An 18,182-nucleotide genomic window follows, 5' to 3' on the forward strand; every position below is an offset into this window, starting at 1 on the left:
TATTATTTTACTCATTGCAGGTTTTCAGTCCTTTTGACTGAGTAGCTGCTGTATTTTGCATGTTTTATGTTTAAAGTAGGTGAATTTATTATTACTGGATCATTTTTCCATTTTGCCAAATGACATATTAGCATTTATACCTAAAGTGAAAAATGAACGGCCAATCCAGGAAGATCAGCAATGATCGGCCCTCATGTGATCGGAATCGGCTGCAAAAAACCTGATTGGAGCGTCAGGTTATAATTACTGATAATTGATTAAGCTCAGGCATTAGTTTGTCACTTTATTCTTTCCCCCCCCAGCCACTTTTAATTTGAAGGTGCAAACTCTGCCCCCTTTTGTCTCGTCAATGCAGAACAAAGAGGGGCCCGGTTCTGACCCGGTTCTGAGCCTGAGGAACAGCAGCAGCTCTTCATGTGTTTCTGCTTCACGTTTCCTTCATGCTTAATAAAAATGTTCAAAACTGATTTAGAAAAACAATCAGTGTCTAAACTTTTACAGTCAAGATAAAGAAATTTCTGCTGATCTCCATTTAGAATTATTGGTAGTCTGCACCAATAATAAAAAAAAAAGAAATTGTACTAACCACATAAGAAGGAAAAAAAATATTCAAGATATTTCATGGTTGTATTATATATATATATAAAATAATATATATAATAATAATAATAATAATAATGATAATAACTATAAGAGTAATAATAATAGTAACAATAACAACTGTAATAATAACAGTAATACGGGGATATTACGCTGACTGCTCTCTTCATATCAATGGGCTTTGACTGGTTCTGATAACTGGACCTGCTGCTTGTTTTCCTGCAGGATTCGTTCTGGCTGCTGCTCTCCAACATCCTTCAGAGGTCAGGGGTCATTTCCTCTGAGACCATCTGCCAGCCAACGGGAGGTGAGTCTGCTCTTCATCCTTATTGCAAGATCAGAATCGGGTCAAAACCAAGTCAGAACCAGGTCAGAACCGGGTCGGGTCTCAGATGTAACTGGGAGTCCGTTTGGACCGGTGTTCTGACTATCAGTGCTACCCTTAAATCCGTCCTACCTTGTAGTAATGCGCATGCGCACATCGATGACGGCAGATTTCTTATGAATACGGCCGACCTGTGGAAGTTTCGTTTCATGTGTTTTATTTCATCGCAGATTATGGTAAGCTTTATTTATTTTATTCCTGGCTTTCATTAAGCTGCTGTATTACTTAATGGTTTTAGTTTACATGACAGGCAGCTTGTAAATATATTTATAAATGGCTTTAGTTTGCCGTCTGGAATGTCGTTACTGTAAACAATTATTTGGCGGTTAATCAGGACAAAATATGTTGTTTTGTGGAGTTTTTGTCCCTATACTTTCAAATATTTTAGTATAATAACACTCTTTATTACTAAACCTTGCTAAATAGATGTTGGTCGGATACTATGAGTGGTGTAATATTAGTGTACATGAATCATATCCCATCATTTCAGTGACCTGCGCAGTTCGGTGGACACATTGCGGCTGCGCTGCATTTAATAAAGTCTGACATACAGCGTATTAATGCGTAAAAAAGAGTTGCGGTGATTTGTATTTGTCTTTAATTCCAATAAAAACCTGTTTCCCCTGCCTGATACTGTTTTATTCTTACAAACGCCTCTGTATTTAAAATGCGTAGCACGGACAGATAGACTTGTAGGAAAATCTGACGAGGTAGAACTTATAGCCAGAACACCGGCCCTGACCCGGTTCTGTTTCCCTCCAGGGAGCAGGGAGCTGGTGGCGGCGGGCCTTTGGCAGAGCGGTTACCATGGCGACTGGACACTGGGTGGGTCCGGTTCTGACCCGCTGCTGGCGCTGGGCTGGCTGCTGGCCCAAGGGGTTCTGGAGAAGCTGCTGGCGGGTCAGGTTGCCAAGCTGGACCGCACACTGCTAGCCACCGGCCCGGCAACAACCAGAACCAGAGCTTTAGAACCCGCCGGGCTGGACAGTGTCTTGCTGAGGACACTGCAGTGGCTGATGGGACGTCTGAGACACCAGGGACGGACGCTGTTGTCCACCGTGGGAGGACGGACGCGAGCTCTGCATGACGTAAGGCTGAGGAGACACATGTCCCTCTCTGTGTCCTCTGGGGGACACTGTCCCCCTGTGTAGTAGTTTGATGACATCATTTAAGCCCCGCCCACTAAGAGGACACAGTGAAAGTTATTGGATGACTGCTTCAGGCTGTGCTGTGTCCATCAGTCCCTAGTAGCCACATGATGTGTTCAAACAAAAATCATTCGTCACCGAACAGGAAGTAACAAAAGTTCGGCCAAAAGTTTAAGGTGTTGCAACCAGAACTGGACTGACAGCCATTTTGAAGATTCACCCAATGTGCCACCTAGTGGACAGGTGTGTGAATGGCATGAGAACCGGTGGGGAGCCAGACCATTTCTGCTGCAGCGGACCTACAGAGCAGAACCTGACCAGAACCTGGAGGTTCTGCTATGTAGGTCTGTGTTTCTGGACTAAAATCCTGGTTGTGGATCTGATGTTCTGAAGAACTACATGTTGGACTTTCATAAGCTGGACCAGAACCGCCAGCAGGAACAGGACCAGACGGGTCCATGTGGGAGGAACCAGGCTCTCCTTCATGGAAAATGCTAAAGGGCTCGCACTAGCAAAGTGCATAATTCCCACTCTGGAGAGTAGCCACAGTGGGAATATCTATCTTCCTCTTGTTGTGTGGTTTGGTTATGTTCAAGACTGTAGTGGCCTGTTTTGCGACTGAGCAAGTCGGTTCCGTGTTCGGTACCTGCGGACAGGGGGCGGCCATGGACCAGCGCCCCCTGTTGGGCCATCTGACCAACACCAGCAGACGAGGCGGGTGGAGCAGGGAACTGCTGCCGCCATGATGGAGAGGCAGCTGAACATTAGTCAGAAAATCAATAAGTAGTTTTGAACAACAGGTGAACTATAACTTCACTATTTCTTCCTCAGGTACTTTCCACCAGCCAGCTTTGCTCTGCGGCTCCCCCTGCTGGCCAAAGCTTTGCAGCGCTGACAGAGGTTTGTGTAAAGCATCTAAAGCAGGGGTGCTCAAGTCCAGTCCTCAAGAGCCACTCTGTCCCACAACTTTAGATGCATCCTTACTCCAGGAGCCCAGGGTCAGCTCTGAACAGGCCTGGTAACAAGTCACTCATTGGATTCAGGTTGTTGGAGCAGAGAAGCATCTGAAAGTTGCAGGATGGGAACTCTCCTGGACTGGACTTGAGCTCCCCTGATCTAAAGTGTAATTTCAGCCTGGTGATAAACTAAAAGAAGGAAATAATGTTCCTGTGTCAAAGCTGTGTGTTCGGACCTGCTTCTGGTTCTGCTGCTTGGGAACTATAAAAGTCCCTCTGGTTCTGTCCCAGAGTCTCCTCCATGATTTGAGTCAAGATCCAGGAGTAGAGACTGAAACTGGACTGGTACCAGTTCTGTGGGGTGAGAACCCTAACCACGCCATGATGGCGTGGTTAGGGTTCCTTCCCTAGGAGGCACCTGGTTTCCTCCTCGTGGTCGGACCGCCACCCAGTGGTTCTGGCTGGAACAGTTAGAACCGGGTTAGGAGCCAGAACACTGCTGCTGGCTTCCTGGTCGCCTCATCAGAACCGTTGGTACCTGAACTGATGTGGGTGGGATGGTTGGTGTCTGTGGTGATTGTTGCGCCTTCTGTCTTGTTGGCCTCTGGTTCCTCCTGAGTCCGAGCCAGTTCTGGTTCCGGGTGAGAAGCAGACAGGAAGTTGGACTCCAGTCTCCTCCTCCTTCCTGTTGCAGGACAGCGTGTGCATCCAGCAGCTCTGTGACGTCCTGGAGGCGTACCTGAGTTGGAGACGGGTCGAGGACGTCTTCTGGGCCTGGATGGTGGGTTGGTTCCACTCGGTACTGGTACCAGAACCTGGGTTCTGCTGCTCAACTCATCAGGCCTGTGTCTCTGTAGGACAGCGTGGTAGACCGCCGTCACACTGGTCCCCACGCCACCATGTCCTCCAGGGAACTGGGGATGTGTCACCATGGCAACCAGGGGCTGGCCCAGCTGGAGCAGTTGCTGATGAGGTTGCCCATCGCGCAGGTACACAGCGTTAAAGTGTCGACACCCAGTTTTCATCCCCTGCAGTTTCTGCTGTAAAAATCTGGTAATCACCTCGTTATAAACCAGCACAACCAGATCCTCCCAGAAAAGACTGGGAAGCACTAGAACCTTCCAGACAGCAGGAAGCAGGCAGGAAGCAGCTGACCCTCAGAAGATCCAAGTCCGCAGCTCAACACTGATAGGACATTGGCAGATATGGACAATATGTCCTAGTCTGTCCTGCTACTCTTTACTTACTGCCTGTTGCTTTAAATGCTGCCATTAAGGGGCTGAACTCTGCAGCCTGGGTCAAGGGTCAAGACTGGGCTCACCTTAAACCTGCAGAAAGGGTTTATGTTAATAAGTTTCTCAGTGTAATAATAGATGACACAATCAGTTGGAAATCTCATATTAAACATTTACAGAATAAATTAAGTAGAAGCATATCAGTCCTGGCTAAAGCCAGACATATTCTGAATAATAAGTCACTTCATTTTCTATTTAGTGCTCTGATTTAGCCATATTTAACATATTGTTTGGGAAATTAAAAGCTTTTTACATCCACTGAATTTTCTACAGAAACATTAGAACCAATAATGTTGGTTATTATGAGAACACAAACATGTTATTCTTAAAATCTATAATTGTTAAATTTGAAGACCTGATGGAATTTAAAATCGCTCAAATTATGTTTAAGGCATCTAATAAACTGCTACCTGAGCAGCTTTATGAAAGAAGGAGAAAACTGGAACTCAAACTTCAGGATTTGTAGTTTATGAACAAGAAGAGCTTTTGTATTTCAATTCATGGGGTGAAGTTATGGAACAAGTTAAACGAGGAGTCAACATTTAAAAGGAAATATAAGGTCATTTTCACAACATATAGAAATATGGTGAGAGATAGCACTAATGTGCATATGAGTGTGTTTACTTGGACATGTAAACCCAGATAAAATGTAAAATTAATTAACCTATTTATTTGTACTTTTGATTGGATTTATTAATGAAGATCCATCTGAAAACATTGTGAAAGTTTCTTCCGTCTTTTTTGAGCATGTTAAGATTACAGTGGTACAAAAACTGTCTTCAGCTTTCCTTGTTCTTGATTCTATACAACAATCATGTTTGAAATAAATGAATGAATTAATGAAATCAGAAGGATTTACCTTATTTTCTCCTAATAATCAAAATGTGAAAAAGCAGCCAGAGCCCCCCGTGGTGGCTGCAGGGGGAACTGACCGGGTGCTTAAAGGGTCGCTCATGCTGCTGAGGTTAAAGGTCATCCTCAGTCATGTTAGAGACTCTTATCAGGATGTGAATACTTTATTCTTTTATTAACTGAAATCATGGAGAACAACTTTTCCTCCTCTCCAGGAAACCGAGAGTCTCCGGGGTCATAGGTCAGAGGACGATCCGGCCTGCAGGTCTCCTGTCCTCTCTGTTCCCTCCTTCCATCAGGTGTGGCGTCCCCGGCTGCAGGTTGGGGCCCAAGGGCCGCCTGATTGGCTCGCTGCAGCCTCCCCGGCGTTAGAGCGCCTCCTGCAGGCGGAGCGGCTGCTGCTGCGGCACAGAGCAGCACGGCGTCTGGCCAACAGGAAGCGGCTGCGGCTGCTGATGCAGCGGCTGCGGCGGCGGATCTTTGTCCCGCTGTAGGGGAGGAGCTATTGGTGATGATGGAGAGCGGAGCAGCGTTCGGATCAGAACCGAACTGCTGGTTGGAAACCTCAATTTATCGATACGGCATTTGGTCTTCTGTTGCTGTGGCGATCACCATGAGAACTGAACTGCATCTATTTTGAAGTGATTCTGTCAAACCCAGAAAACAGGATTTTACTCCAGAAACATTCGGTACTGTTCGGGTTCTGGACCCCAGCATGACTGTGGAAATCTGAGTGGAAGGAAAAAGTTTGGTAGATGAAGGTTCTGTTCTGTAGGACTGTTGTGGGTCGGAAGTTCTGAATGTTGTGAACAGAAATAAATATTGAAATATTTCATCTGGGGAGGAATGAATGTTAGAATATCTGAATGTTTTACTTTCATGTCTGAAAAATTGAGTTTTTATTTCCTGATGGAATCAGAACCAGAACCTGTGGAACGTCCTGATGTGGTCAAAATGTCTGCGCTCCAAACCTACCTTCATTTACTGTATTTTCCGCACTATAAGGCGCACCGGATTATAAGGGACACCTTCAATGAATGGCCTATTTTAAAACTTTTTTCATATATAAGGCGCATAGAATAGATGCTACAGTGGGTGCTGGAGTTACGTTATGCATCCACTAGATGGAGCTGCACTAAAGGGAATGTCAACAAAACAGTCCGACTCCGGTTGGCAAGGAGAGTCTTCCGGCGACTGGACCGGGGCGTGGCCGGACGGACGATGGTCACCCTTCTCGGTTCGCGCACAGCATGTTGGTGGAGAACGTGGTGCTAAATGACCTGCAGACGACCTGATTCTAGACGGTCGGTAGGTAGATAGGTCAGTCAAACTTTATTTACAAACCAGCATTCTGACAACCATCCCAGCATGCACCGCGCTCTTCTTCTACGGGCGAAAATGAAGTTGGCGGCTGCTTAACGTAGTTGCTAGACCTGTTGTGGCTCAATATTGGTCCATATATAAGACGCACTGTCGGCTTTTGGGGAAATTGAAGGTTTTTAGGTGCGCCTTACAGTGCGGAAAATACGGTAACTCAACCTAATCAACTTCTGGAAAAGTTTGAGATGTTAAATAGAAAATTAGCAAAAAGACTAAATGTGTCAATACTAGAAGCCGACCACCAGGGGTCAGACTAAAGCTACGAAATTCTCACAGCAGAAATATGGAGAATAGAAGAACATAATGCCAGAAATCTTTCTTCATCCAGGAGGCTGCGACCAGAACTTCAGACGGTCTGGCTCTGGATCCACAGAGAACCGTGGTTCTGGTGCTGTAGCTTTGGATCCGTCCAGGTAAGAAGAACTTCTACAGCTGTAGAGCAGAAATAAAGCGTTAGTGTGGTTATCACGAGCCGCAGACCAGCTTTCATCAGAACACTTGCAGTCTTTATTGACGTCATCTCCTCCTCCACACCAAGGAGCATCGTCTACAACACGCAACAAACGGCCTCAGGTGACATCAGGAGTTCACCACCAGCAGCTTCTGCATGTAGGAGTTGAGCCACTTCTGTCTCTCCATGGAGGTCAGGAGTTTGCTCTTCTCCCTGAAGGCGGCGTCGTCCGCCACCACCATGTTCCTCTTCACCATCCGGGTCCCTTCTGACGCCCACTGCGCCGGCCAGACGCTGGAGACGAAATGGACAATTAGGGACATTCTGGACGTTTTGTCCTGTCCAGCAGTGTGAGCCAAAACAGATTTACTTTCATAAGTGGAGCATTACTGCTACGACGCTCCACCTGATGTCACCTGTAGAGGAACTATTTCTTTGTAAACATGGCGCATGAGATGGCAACCAGACTGCAGAAAAAAAGCCAGTTGCCATGGTTACCTGCCCTGTCTTGCTGTTTTAACATTAGCTATCATGTTGCTGTGATAAAATAAGCTACGCTACCAAATTGACATCAGTGAATGAGACATAATGCCCCAAAGTTCAGTGGCCGGATATTACACACTATTTTAAAGTAAGTCTGTTCCGGTGAGATCCGCTCGCTGAGTCCCTCTGAAAATGAGACTTGGCTTTTCCATGGTGAGGAGGGAGCGGGTGTAAAACTAACAGCGTTTTTCCGTTCACGTTTTCCAAGGCAGGTGGTTAAACAAAGAATCAAATTAAAAGTGCAGCTGAAGCACTACAAATAAAACCTCACAATCAGGCTGCCTGCCAGACGGAGGTGATTTAAGCAGAATAATATTTTGTCTTTCTGCAGTAAGTCGACCAGACCAGACATTCAGGTTCTGCTGGGTTCTGCTAACGGCTGCGGGTCAGTTGGTCCCAGTTTCAAACCAGACTTCAGACTTTCACCTGGTTCTGCCAACTTCTTACAGATAAACAGGAAATGATAATTTCTAAAAACAAATCAGTCATTTCTATTCTGGCTCTGGTTCTGGTCCAGAGTACACAACCAGCATGGGTCCATTTTCCGTCTGCTGGCTTGGTCCGGCAGACGGTTCTGTTTGGACCCAATCCAGACTGGTAGAAACTGGTAAGCGCTTCCTTAACACCAGGGGGCAGCACAGAAACAACCAAGATCTGCAAGAAACTGGGAAAAAATCCAATAAAACAGAATTTTTAATTCTTTAAATGCAAAACTTTGAAACTCGACAAACTGAGATTTAGGTGAAAAATAATGTTGGATCAACAGAAACCGGCTCGGTTTTACTCATTCATCTGCATCTGGGTTCAGTTGTCCTGTCAACATTAAGCGCCTCTTCTGAGGATGATTAATGGCCTGATTCTCATGCTGGCGCCCCCTGCTGCTCCATCTACAGTATTTATTGAATCGAACTAGAAAAAGTCGTTGGGTCAATTTTCCTCATTTCATCTTCTGTAAGTTTGACGGCAGGGAAGCGACCAGAAGCAGCTGATTGGGTCGGTATATAGAAAAGCTTCATCTAGAAGTTTTAAACAGTTTGGTTTAGAATGTGGCTTCGCTACCTGGCCTCCGGACGCTCCGGTGCGAACAGCCAGGCGTCCCCCACCAGACCGGCCTTGCTGTCCGCCGCCCTGAGGCCCGGCGCCGACAGCATCTGGATGTTCCAGTCATGGAGGGAAATGGACGGGAACAGGACATCCCAGTCGTCCCGCTTCGCTTCCTGCGGACCTTCAGGATTTCTGGAATTACAGAGATTCAACCCTAGAGTGTCAAAACGGGATAAACGAGTTTTTAAAAGATTCAACCTGAGGTTGAGCTCACCTGAGAGGAAGACGAGGTTGAGGAAAAGCTGAGGAAGAAAGGACCAGAAGCCAGATGAGCAGGAAGGACAAACGAGAGACGGGAAAAAGCTCTGACATCCTGGAACACAAGAAAACCTCCTGAGACATCTGAGCTAATCTGGCCAGAACATATTAGATTCTTTCCAGTATTCCCAGTGGATCCAGTTGGTCCAGTTCTTTATCCGTAAGACAACTTCTGGTTGTGACCCGGTTCTGTGACCCGGGTCGGTGGATATGATTTCCAGGTTCATCAAACGTTTTTCTTTTATTTCAGCTTGATGATCTGAGGAACAGCGTCCCTTCACTCTCACCGCGTCCGTTTCCAAGGTGATTTAGTTTCAAGACTTTTACAGAAAAATGAAGAAAAAATAAATAAATAAAATTAAACTAAAATTTGATTTTTGTTGCAGATTTCTGATCAGAACATCCAATTACCAGAACCTTAAGGGACCAGAACCCAGGTTAGAAATCCAGAACCAGAACTTGGTAGTTTCAGAAAATCAAACTAACCAAATTAAAATCAGAACCAGGAGGTTCTGGTTCAGGTTCTGATCCAGAGGAAACAATGCTTACCTGCTGCTCAGAATCAAAACCGCAGAGTTTCCACCGATAGACCAGCAGCAGAACAACCTGGACCGGACCGGACCGCAGATCCTGCAGTGTCTTGCTTATATGGCTGCTGATCCTGGGGGGGTCACCAGTCTACCATTGGGGGGGGAGGAGGGGGCAGCTCCCTCCACAGAGCGACAGCCTGACGACCTCTGGAGCTCGTTAGTCGACTTCATTCAGAGAGTGGAGTTGCTGCTGGAGGAGGGGGCCGGGTCTTGTTACCCCTACTTGCCTCCACCCTCCACCCCCCTTTCCCGCCCTGCTGGGTAATGAACATCATTACTCAGCTGCAGAGCAAACATGTTTCATCTCTCAGCAAATACAGAGGAACAAAACTCTAGTCTGGATAGACGGATGTCTTCAAACTGGTAACCAGTAAGGGTGAGGGAAATCTGGAGTCTGGCTTCAGATAAGCATCCGACATGGAGAGTCTGCAACGAGTAACGCTGACTTGGTATGACCAGAACCAAACAGAACCCAACATTCTCTCTGGATCGGGTTGGTTGTTTTTAAGGCTAAACTCTCCTCCAGTTTTTGGACGTGTTGAAAATGTTTTTGTTGCCTTAATGCTAACGCCACAGCAATAAGCCAACGTTCCTCACCTCAGCATGCTCAACGCTGAAGACAAAAAGTCAGACTGACAGCATGAGCTTTTCTCCTCCACCATGACCTCCGTCCTCAACAGTTGGTCAAACATAGAAAGAATAAAAATAAAAACAACATAATGATGAAAGTAACGTCCCAGGCTGCAGCCCAGCAGAACACTGGGAAATTCACTATCCCAATACAACGGAACCATTGAGGACTGGATGACCTGCTGAATCCTGTTCAGTTCTTCACATTTTCACCATAAGTCAATAAAAAAAAAAAAATATATATATATATATATATATAGGGCCCCGATGACCACAGACACCACTGTGGAAAAGACCTGGAAGGTGAAGACCACAGTGGTGCCTGTGGTCATCGGGGCCCTCGGGGCAGTCACCCCCAAACTGGAGCAGTGGCTCAAACAGATCCCAGGAACAACATCAGACATCTCAGTCCAGAAATGTGCAGTTCTAGGCACAGCCAAGATACTGGAGGAGAACCTGAAGCTCCCAGGCCTCTGGTAGAGGACCCGAGCTCAGAGGATATGAGAGAGTGAGTGAGAGAGAGAGAGAGAGAGAGAGAGAGAGAGAGAGCTATAAAAAAGGCTTTGGGTCAGGCTGTGTACTGAATATTTAGAGCAGCCTGAACATTGTGTTGTGTCCGGCAGCCATGCGAGTAATTGGAAACAACTAAAGGTTGGAATCGGGCCTGGGGCCATCAAACCTCCAGAAATAAAACCTGAAAGTGTCTAAGAACTTTGTTTTGAACCTGGTTGGATTTAATGACCTGCAAACAGGAAGCAGGAGCTTTAACAAAGACACGGTGGGTTTATTTTTCACAGGATAACAAGCTTCAGGCCTGACTCACTCCACATTATGCATGCTGCCTTCATTTCCATTGCTGGAGCGCTGCTCCTTATTTCACTGAAGATGAAACGTCTAACAGGACGACTTGTTTCCTCTGAGGGTGGCACTGACCTCTGGAGGCCGACTCCAGAACTGCGCCAAACAGGCAGATGGATTCTGGTCCCTAGAAAAGACATGTTGCCTTTTCATGAAAGTTCAAATAGCTGTCGGATTTTTGACTCTGCAGGCAGAGTGAATAATTTTGTCAAACATTTATCTGATGCAGGGAGGAATTATCTACATTTTGTACAATTCTTCCCTAGACTATCGGATGACTACGTGTTTGTCCAGAGAGGAGGCTGTCCACAGGAAGGACGGCGACTCTCTCTGATGCTTTGTTAAAACAAAATGAAGGACATACACCTGTACCTGTGTGGCGCTGTATCAAATCCAGAGGACTCCAAAACTTCACTCTACATTCAATCCTTCCCCGTCTGATGGAGGTAGCCTAACAGAATGCTAAGGCTAGTTAGCATGGCCACTGATGCTGCTTTTCCAGGAACCGTGTTATTTTTCTGCCGTTAGCACAGTGAGCAGCAGGTACACAAGGGTGTTTGTTGGACATAGACGGTCTCTGACCCAGACTGGTTCTGGAGGTTCTCTGTCTGACTTCTACATCACCCAGATCTATATCAGCTAGTTCTACATAACCCTGAGCTAAGGTATGACTATCTGACAGAACACCGTGTTGCTGAAATAAACCTGATCAATCGATCGATCGGCACCATCAGCGCCGATGAGCAGATGATATCAGAACCCAGGTTTGGACCCGGCTGGACCCATTTGGTTCTGACTGCACGACATTTTGGTTCTGATTGGTCTCCACCAGAACAACGCTTCAGCAACGGCCCATAAACCGGTGTCAATACCCGATCAGAACTTTGGTCCAGTCATCATATCTCCAGTTCTGACCCGTTTGCTGCTCAGACTCAGAGACACGTGTTCTGAATTAGAACCCAACGTGAGTCGGAACCAGAAACAGACCCGACATCTGGAAATCCTTTCACCTTTGACCCCACCCGCTCCACAAGAAGTGGCTCATGACGCGTGGAGGGCCCTGGGCCCCCAGGACTACACCAGGTCTGGATCAGAACTTTTCCCACTCGTGGTTCTGGACCCGGTTCTGACCTGTAATGCAGCAGAACGAACAAAAACCTGAAAAAAAAAACTTTCTTAAAAGAAATTTATGGAATCAGAAAACAAAACCAAAATTTACAACCTAAACAGTTTTAATTTCTAAACATTTATTTACAGAAAACTGCAGATTTATTTAAACATAAATTATTTCTAAATATTTGGAAAACAAAAAGGAAAACAGGAAGAAGAAAATTTAAATGATTTTCAGATCATTAAAATAAAAAGTTCTGCTGAGCTGATCTCACTGTGGTTCTGATACCACCACCATCATCATCATCATCATCATCATCATCAGAAGAAGAACAAGAAGACCACCCTGTCATTTCAGCTATGACGTCAAAACAAACAAACCCACGTGATCTCTTGGGTCGGGCTGGCGCAGAGTGGGTTGTGTCCTGCGTGGGGCGGTTCTGGTTTTAAACACACTGAGCTGAACCCCGCGGACGAACTCAGTTTAAACACCCGAACCGGTTCTGAAGGGTCTGCTGCTGAAATGAGAAAGTTCGGAACCGGAGGGACTTTCGGTACCGCAGGATAATGGGCATCACGTTCACGTGTGGAGCCTTTTCCACGATGGGGCGGACACCTCTATCCTAGGCTGAAGGACCGGGCCCGGGTTCGGAGCAGAACTTTGGGAAGTATGAACCCGAGAGACGCGCTGCGTGTGTGTCTGCTGATCCTGGCTGCAGAGTCCGGCTGTGGGCTTCCCACGGACCGGAACACGGAGTCCAGTCCTCAGGTAAACCCGCTGCAAGTCCACAGGTCTCCTTTGGACCTTCAGCTCAGCAGAACCTTCTGGTCATTCAGATCCAGAATGATCGCTGGGGTCCAAATGTTCGAACCTTTCCACCCAAAAGTCCAGATTTCCGCTGATCTTCGGTTCTGAATGCAAAGCAGAGCCTAAATATGACAAGACTTCTAAAATACGAGACTTTAACTTTTCTTTTAATGACATGTTAGCAGCTGACCCTTCAAAGTAAAAGTTAAATAATAAACTCCTAAATAAAACTCAGTGGGTTCGTCTGGTTCTGAATGGCTCCGAATCTTTTCAGTAGGAATCAGTGGTTTGGAGGAGAAGCACACGTATTGAGACCTTAGTCCTCATGCCGATGGTCGCAGGTTCGATTCCCAGCCTGACTACCTTTGCTGCATGTCTTCTCCCTCTATCCTGTCAAATTACCTTCAAATAAAGGCCACAAGAGCCAACAAAACCTAAAAGAAAAAAAAAAGAAGGGAGTCGCTGCCACTGGGTCAGAGGGGTCCAGTCAACTGGGCTCTGCCCATCATTTAACAGCATTCAGCTAGTTACAAATGTTAAGAATACACGTTTAAAAATGTATTAAAAATTCATCACTTGAGGTTGGAATCCTGTTCCCTCCTAATATTAGACCATAATATGTCCATCATTGCTTTGGCGCCCCCTGCAGAGCGGCGCCCCGAGGCATCGCACATCCTGCAGACCCACTTTCTGGAGGTGGAGGACACCAATAACTAGTATTTACCAGTTGGTGAATAAAAACAACCAGTAGAAATAATTTTAATTGCCAAAATTTGCCAAAGCACAGCAACATGGTAGAATATGAATGTATGGATTATATCTGTAAATGTTTGGTTCACCTGGAGTCAATAAAACTATCAGAATGGATCGATGCATGAAATCAAACATTTTTCATCGTTTCTCATGTTTTTCCACACATTCTTTGAATCAGCTTCTAAATTCTCTAGATTTTGTTCTAATCTTCTAAGAAAGTCCCTAGAACAGCTGATCTGGGCCAGGCATGAGACACTCCCATCATCCACCTCAGGGTGGAGGTGTCCTCCCTTGGTGCTGACTGTGGAAACACTTTATTGTCCAAGAATGCTGCTTCAGGTCAAAGGTCACCCGTCCAGTATGTCCAGGTTGCCGGTTCAATCCCCACTCTGTCTACCGTTGCATCATTGAGCAAGATACTTGACCCTCCTTACCTGCTGGTGGTGGTTCAACAGGGGGCGCCACTGCATGGCCCTCTGGCCTCCGTCAGGCTGCTCTAGGGTAGCTGTGGCTACTATCCAGTAGCTCACCACCATCAGTGATGAGTACAGGACAGCTGAGGAGGTTTTCCTAAGCTGGACCCACAAAGTCTGAATGACATATCTGCTCTTCAACACAGAAACCAATTTTATTTTGGTGGTCTTCTCAGGGGGCCGAGGATGGAACCCTGGGGAACACCCCCACTAACTGCTAGCTCAGGTTGAAATCCTTGTTAACTTCATGGTTTCCTTCCAGTTTTAGACATTTAACAGTTTTATCCTCTCCAATTCTTGGACGGCTCACAGGAAGATGCTCTGTGTTCGCTAAAATGACGAGCCTCTGGTTCTGATCTGGAACTTGGCCCCAAACCGTTTTGACCCAGTTGCGTCGTTTCATGCGAGAAGTGAAATGCAGAGTTTGGCTAAGAAACTCGAAGCCTCCAGCTGACGCTTAGAGGAAATGAACCCCCTCCCCCAACATGCCTGGAGCTGCTTGACTTTAACTGTTTAGCTAAAAATACAGAAACTCGACCCGGGAGACAGGCCGCCGGATCGCAGGACCAGAACCCTAACCGGAGCAGTTCAGGCTCTTGCAGCACATACTGGATCCAGAAAATGTTTCTGCTCTGTCAAAACTTTGATTGGGTCACTGCTGAATCCAGAACTTCAGTTCCTTCAGGACCGGCGGAGAATGTTCCTCCAACAACTGCTGAACCCTCCATGTGTTCAGAAGATCCTTCGTTATTTCAGCCACTGCCGTCGGTCCAGCTGAACCTTTGTCTCTATTTTACAGATCAGAGCCGAGGAGCAACCAGATCATCCCAACCTGGAGCATCTTCAGCAGGAAAACCTGCTGCAGACGCTTCCTCTTCCACCTTCCTCCACTTCCACACAGCAGCAGGACCTGCGCTCATCACCTTCACCCGAGGGGGAGGAGCCTGGAGCCTTCGTCCTGGATCTGAGGAAATTCCCTGATCTGGTCAACGCTTATGTGGGCTCCCAGAATCCCAACATCCAGGTAGGAACATCTATTTGTTCTCTGCTTTGAAAAGGTTCTGGATTCTGAGCCGTAGAGACCCGGCGGCTCCAGACAGAGCTGGACCCGACGCCCGGCAGGAATAAACACCCAGCCTTTACTGGAGGTCAGAGGAACTGCAGGACTGACTGGTGTGTTTTATGTAGATCCTGACTCTGATCAGCTGGAGGTGACTCGGTGTTCTCTGACTCGATATCAGTGCATCTCTTCCTGCAGTGAACAACAAGCCTCTTTGATTCATGTGGAATCTGATCTTCATGTAAACTAACCTGCAGCCGCCTGCATGGCCCTCATCCACTCTGAGATTACACCAACATGTCCGCCAGAGGAATCTGTCCCATCCTGACCTCTTCTGTCTGTAAACTGTAAAAAAATCTGAAATGCAACAAAGGATCTGACTTCAGATCAGTTCTGGTTTTCTGGACGGTTGAAGCTGCTGAAAACATGGAGGCGGCGCCCGTCACAGAGTTCCTAGCGAAGACAGAAGTCTGTTGTTCTGTCTGGCCAGAAACAAGCCGAGCAGAAGGACGCAGATGACTTGAGGGGGTTTCAGCACCTCAGAGGTTTCACCGTGAAAAACACGGCGGTATGGTGCAGCCAGCATTCAGGGTGGAGACCAACAGAGATCCAAGGATGGAGCTTTAGTCTTCAGATGGACCTTAGGTGGAGCTACCTGGTGCAGCTAGCTGGGACGGTGCAGGTGGTGTTGGGGCTGCAGGTGGAAAGCTCTCTACCAGGCGCTGCAACTTAGAGTTCCACTGAGTGGAGAGATTGCTGAGTCACGCCATCTTCCTGTACCTGATAACACTCCCCATCACTGCCTGGGGAAATAAAAACAATGTTCTCACTGACACCAAACATCTTCAGTCTACAAAGAAAAACCATCTTTGCTGCAAGCAGGACGGAGCCTCCAGCTTCATCTGGTCCCTGTGGACGGACGGTGGCCTGTGACCCCACCGCCGGAGGGTCAAACATCATGGATTTTAAATGATAATAATTCATATCACACCACTCACCAAATGTATTTACCTCTACAGTGCAGTGAGACGTCTGAGTTCTACAGAGAAGAGCAGAGTCAGGTTTCCTGGAAGACTGTTGGCACAATCATTTGTGTAATAGTGAGCAGGATACGTTTCCTCCTCTAAAGTTTAGATATTTATCTTTTCTGGCTATCAAGGTTGATTCTGAATGGTTGCTTTGGAGTGACCTAATCAAAGTCCACACTTCAGTCTGGTTGAGATGCATAACTGTAACCTTCAGCAGCTGTTTGTCCCCGGAGGGACAGCTGGTTCTGTCCCAGTAGAGGAATTTGAATTAATGAAATCTGAAAACACCTTTTCCTATTTGTTCAGGTGACCTTTGACCTGAAACATTTAAAGGGTTTTCCCAACTGTTCATACAGCTTCTTGGTGAAACTGTTAGAATAAATGGAGCTGATTAGCATCTAGTACTGTTAGCACATCCAGGGTGCTTCTTCTTCCAGGTGACCATTGAGGTGATGGAGGCCGCCCAGACTGAGGTGGAGATGGACCTGGCCAAGGAGAACCAGCGCAACGACTGGTCCGTGTCGCCGTCTGAGTGGACGAGCAAGAAGCTGTTCTGGCCGTTATTCTGGGAGAGCAGGCTGGCAGGAACCGGGCCTGAGGACTACGGCTACGACCCGGCGGACGCTTTGCTGGGCTGGAGCGAAGAGGGGGAGACCAAATATAGCTTTGGTGAGACATTTCAGATGCTTCTCCCCTTGATCCACCTCAAGGATTCATCCTTGAAACACACAAATAAAGAAATGAAAATGAAGGCAGGCGGGGGGCAGCGAGTTGTCCCATGAAGCATGGAGCGGCCGGTCCTTCACCGGCAGATTAACTGCAGCTGGAGCAGAAAGCAGCTGGGATTTATTCTGCAGAGATTCTCCTACAGGACAGATGGAGTAAAGACAGCAAATAACCCAGCAAGCAGAGAACCGTCCAACTCTCTGGTCTCGCTCTGCCGACTCTTTTCCCCTTAATTGTTCCCCAACTGAGGGAGGAATTTACGATGTGAACTTCAAAAGGCCGGCCTCTGCTTCAGCTTTTCACCGCCCATCCATCTGCTATGTGTTTTCAGAGAATGAAGAGTGGAGCGACTGGGCCCCATGCAGCACCACCTGCGGACCTGGATCTCAAAAACGGACGCGGTCTTGCGGCTATGGCTGCACAGCAACAGAATCACGCACATGTGACCTGGAGAGCTGTTCCAGTAAGATACAAACCAGTTTAGGGCGTTCTGATCCACGGGGGGTAAATCTGTCTCCACAGCCTCAGATCTTCTCCTGACTAGAGGCGATGCTTCAGCCTGAACCACGGTTACCATCAATCACGTTTCTGTCTGTCTTCGTCTCGTAGGCGCTGTGGTCACAGAGACCGAGGCGACGTCGCTCCACCAGTTCAACAACACAGACTCCAGTACGTATTTTTTGTTTCACCTTTCAACCTTACGGTCAATCCTTCCCTTCCAGCTCCTCTGCTCCAGTTTCACATTTATTGATGCAATACACCAGACATAGAAAATGATCCATTTTTTTCCGATGTCAGACATCAGGAGACGAAGGTCTGACTCATGAACCTCAGACTGGTTTAAAGCAGAGATCTGAGTCACAGCTTTTATACATGCCTCTTGTCCTCCACATTTGAATTAAACAAGTTCACATCTTTTCATTTATCTATGCTCAAACTATTACATCAAATGTAACAGCATTGCATTAGCAAACAAAGTTAACATTCTAGATTTATGGTGTCATGAGGTGTGGTGTTGGTGGTGAGAGAGAACGTTAAAGACCCAGATAGAGATGAAAAAATGATGGTTTTAAATGAAGAATCCACAAAAACAAAATCCAAACATACAGGCAGCACAGAGAACGGAAGGTAAAAGGTCCATGACTGAACAGACTGGCACAGAGAACAATGACAG

The 18,182-nt window shown here is 46.8% G+C and overlaps 3 protein-coding genes across 7 annotated transcripts in view; 2 read left to right on the top strand and 1 right to left on the bottom strand.

The window, feature by feature from the left end:
* tedc1 (tubulin epsilon and delta complex 1) overlaps window positions 1-6,083 on the top strand; it is a 15,096-nt gene extending 9,013 nt beyond the window's left edge. For 3 of the 5 annotated variants that reach the window (XM_016662513.1, XM_016662512.1, XM_007575410.2), the window contains exons 2-7: window positions 826-907; window positions 1,748-2,073; window positions 2,965-3,033; window positions 3,784-3,870; window positions 3,947-4,078; window positions 5,452-6,083. In XM_016662513.1, the coding sequence (XP_016517999.1) occupies window positions 826-907; window positions 1,748-2,073; window positions 2,965-3,033; window positions 3,784-3,870; window positions 3,947-4,078; window positions 5,452-5,730 (975 nt within the window). In that variant the 3' untranslated portion in view covers window positions 5,731-6,083. The remainder of the gene's footprint in view (window positions 1-825; window positions 908-1,747; window positions 2,074-2,964; window positions 3,034-3,783; window positions 3,871-3,946; window positions 4,079-5,451) is intronic. The other 2 variants (XR_001659125.1, XM_016662511.1) reach the window with 2 other exon arrangements.
* Window positions 6,084-7,100: 1,017 nt separating this feature from the next.
* pth2 (parathyroid hormone 2) lies at window positions 7,101-10,430 on the bottom strand. The gene is made up of 4 exons (XM_007575412.2): window positions 9,522-10,430; window positions 8,929-9,027; window positions 8,670-8,846; window positions 7,101-7,361 (listed from the first exon to the last, which is right to left on the bottom strand). Exons 2-4 carry the CDS (start codon window positions 9,024-9,026, stop codon window positions 7,196-7,198), a joined length of 441 nt encoding a protein of 146 aa, XP_007575474.1. The 5' UTR covers window position 9,027; window positions 9,522-10,430; the 3' UTR covers window positions 7,101-7,195.
* Window positions 10,431-12,356: 1,926 nt separating this feature from the next.
* The window catches only part of LOC103154207 (isthmin-2-like), a 12,202-nt gene continuing 6,376 nt past the window's right edge, over window positions 12,357-18,182 (top strand). The window contains exons 1-5 of the mRNA XM_007575411.2: window positions 12,357-12,929; window positions 14,994-15,218; window positions 16,720-16,951; window positions 17,340-17,471; window positions 17,618-17,677. Of these exons, the coding sequence (XP_007575473.1) occupies window positions 12,831-12,929; window positions 14,994-15,218; window positions 16,720-16,951; window positions 17,340-17,471; window positions 17,618-17,677 (748 nt within the window). The 5' untranslated portion in view covers window positions 12,357-12,830. The remainder of the gene's footprint in view (window positions 12,930-14,993; window positions 15,219-16,719; window positions 16,952-17,339; window positions 17,472-17,617; window positions 17,678-18,182) is intronic.

Source organism: Poecilia formosa, unplaced genomic scaffold, assembly GCF_000485575.1.
Source record: "Poecilia formosa unplaced genomic scaffold, Poecilia_formosa-5.1.2 Scaffold376, whole genome shotgun sequence".
Taxonomy (NCBI): domain Eukaryota; kingdom Metazoa; phylum Chordata; class Actinopteri; order Cyprinodontiformes; family Poeciliidae; genus Poecilia; species Poecilia formosa.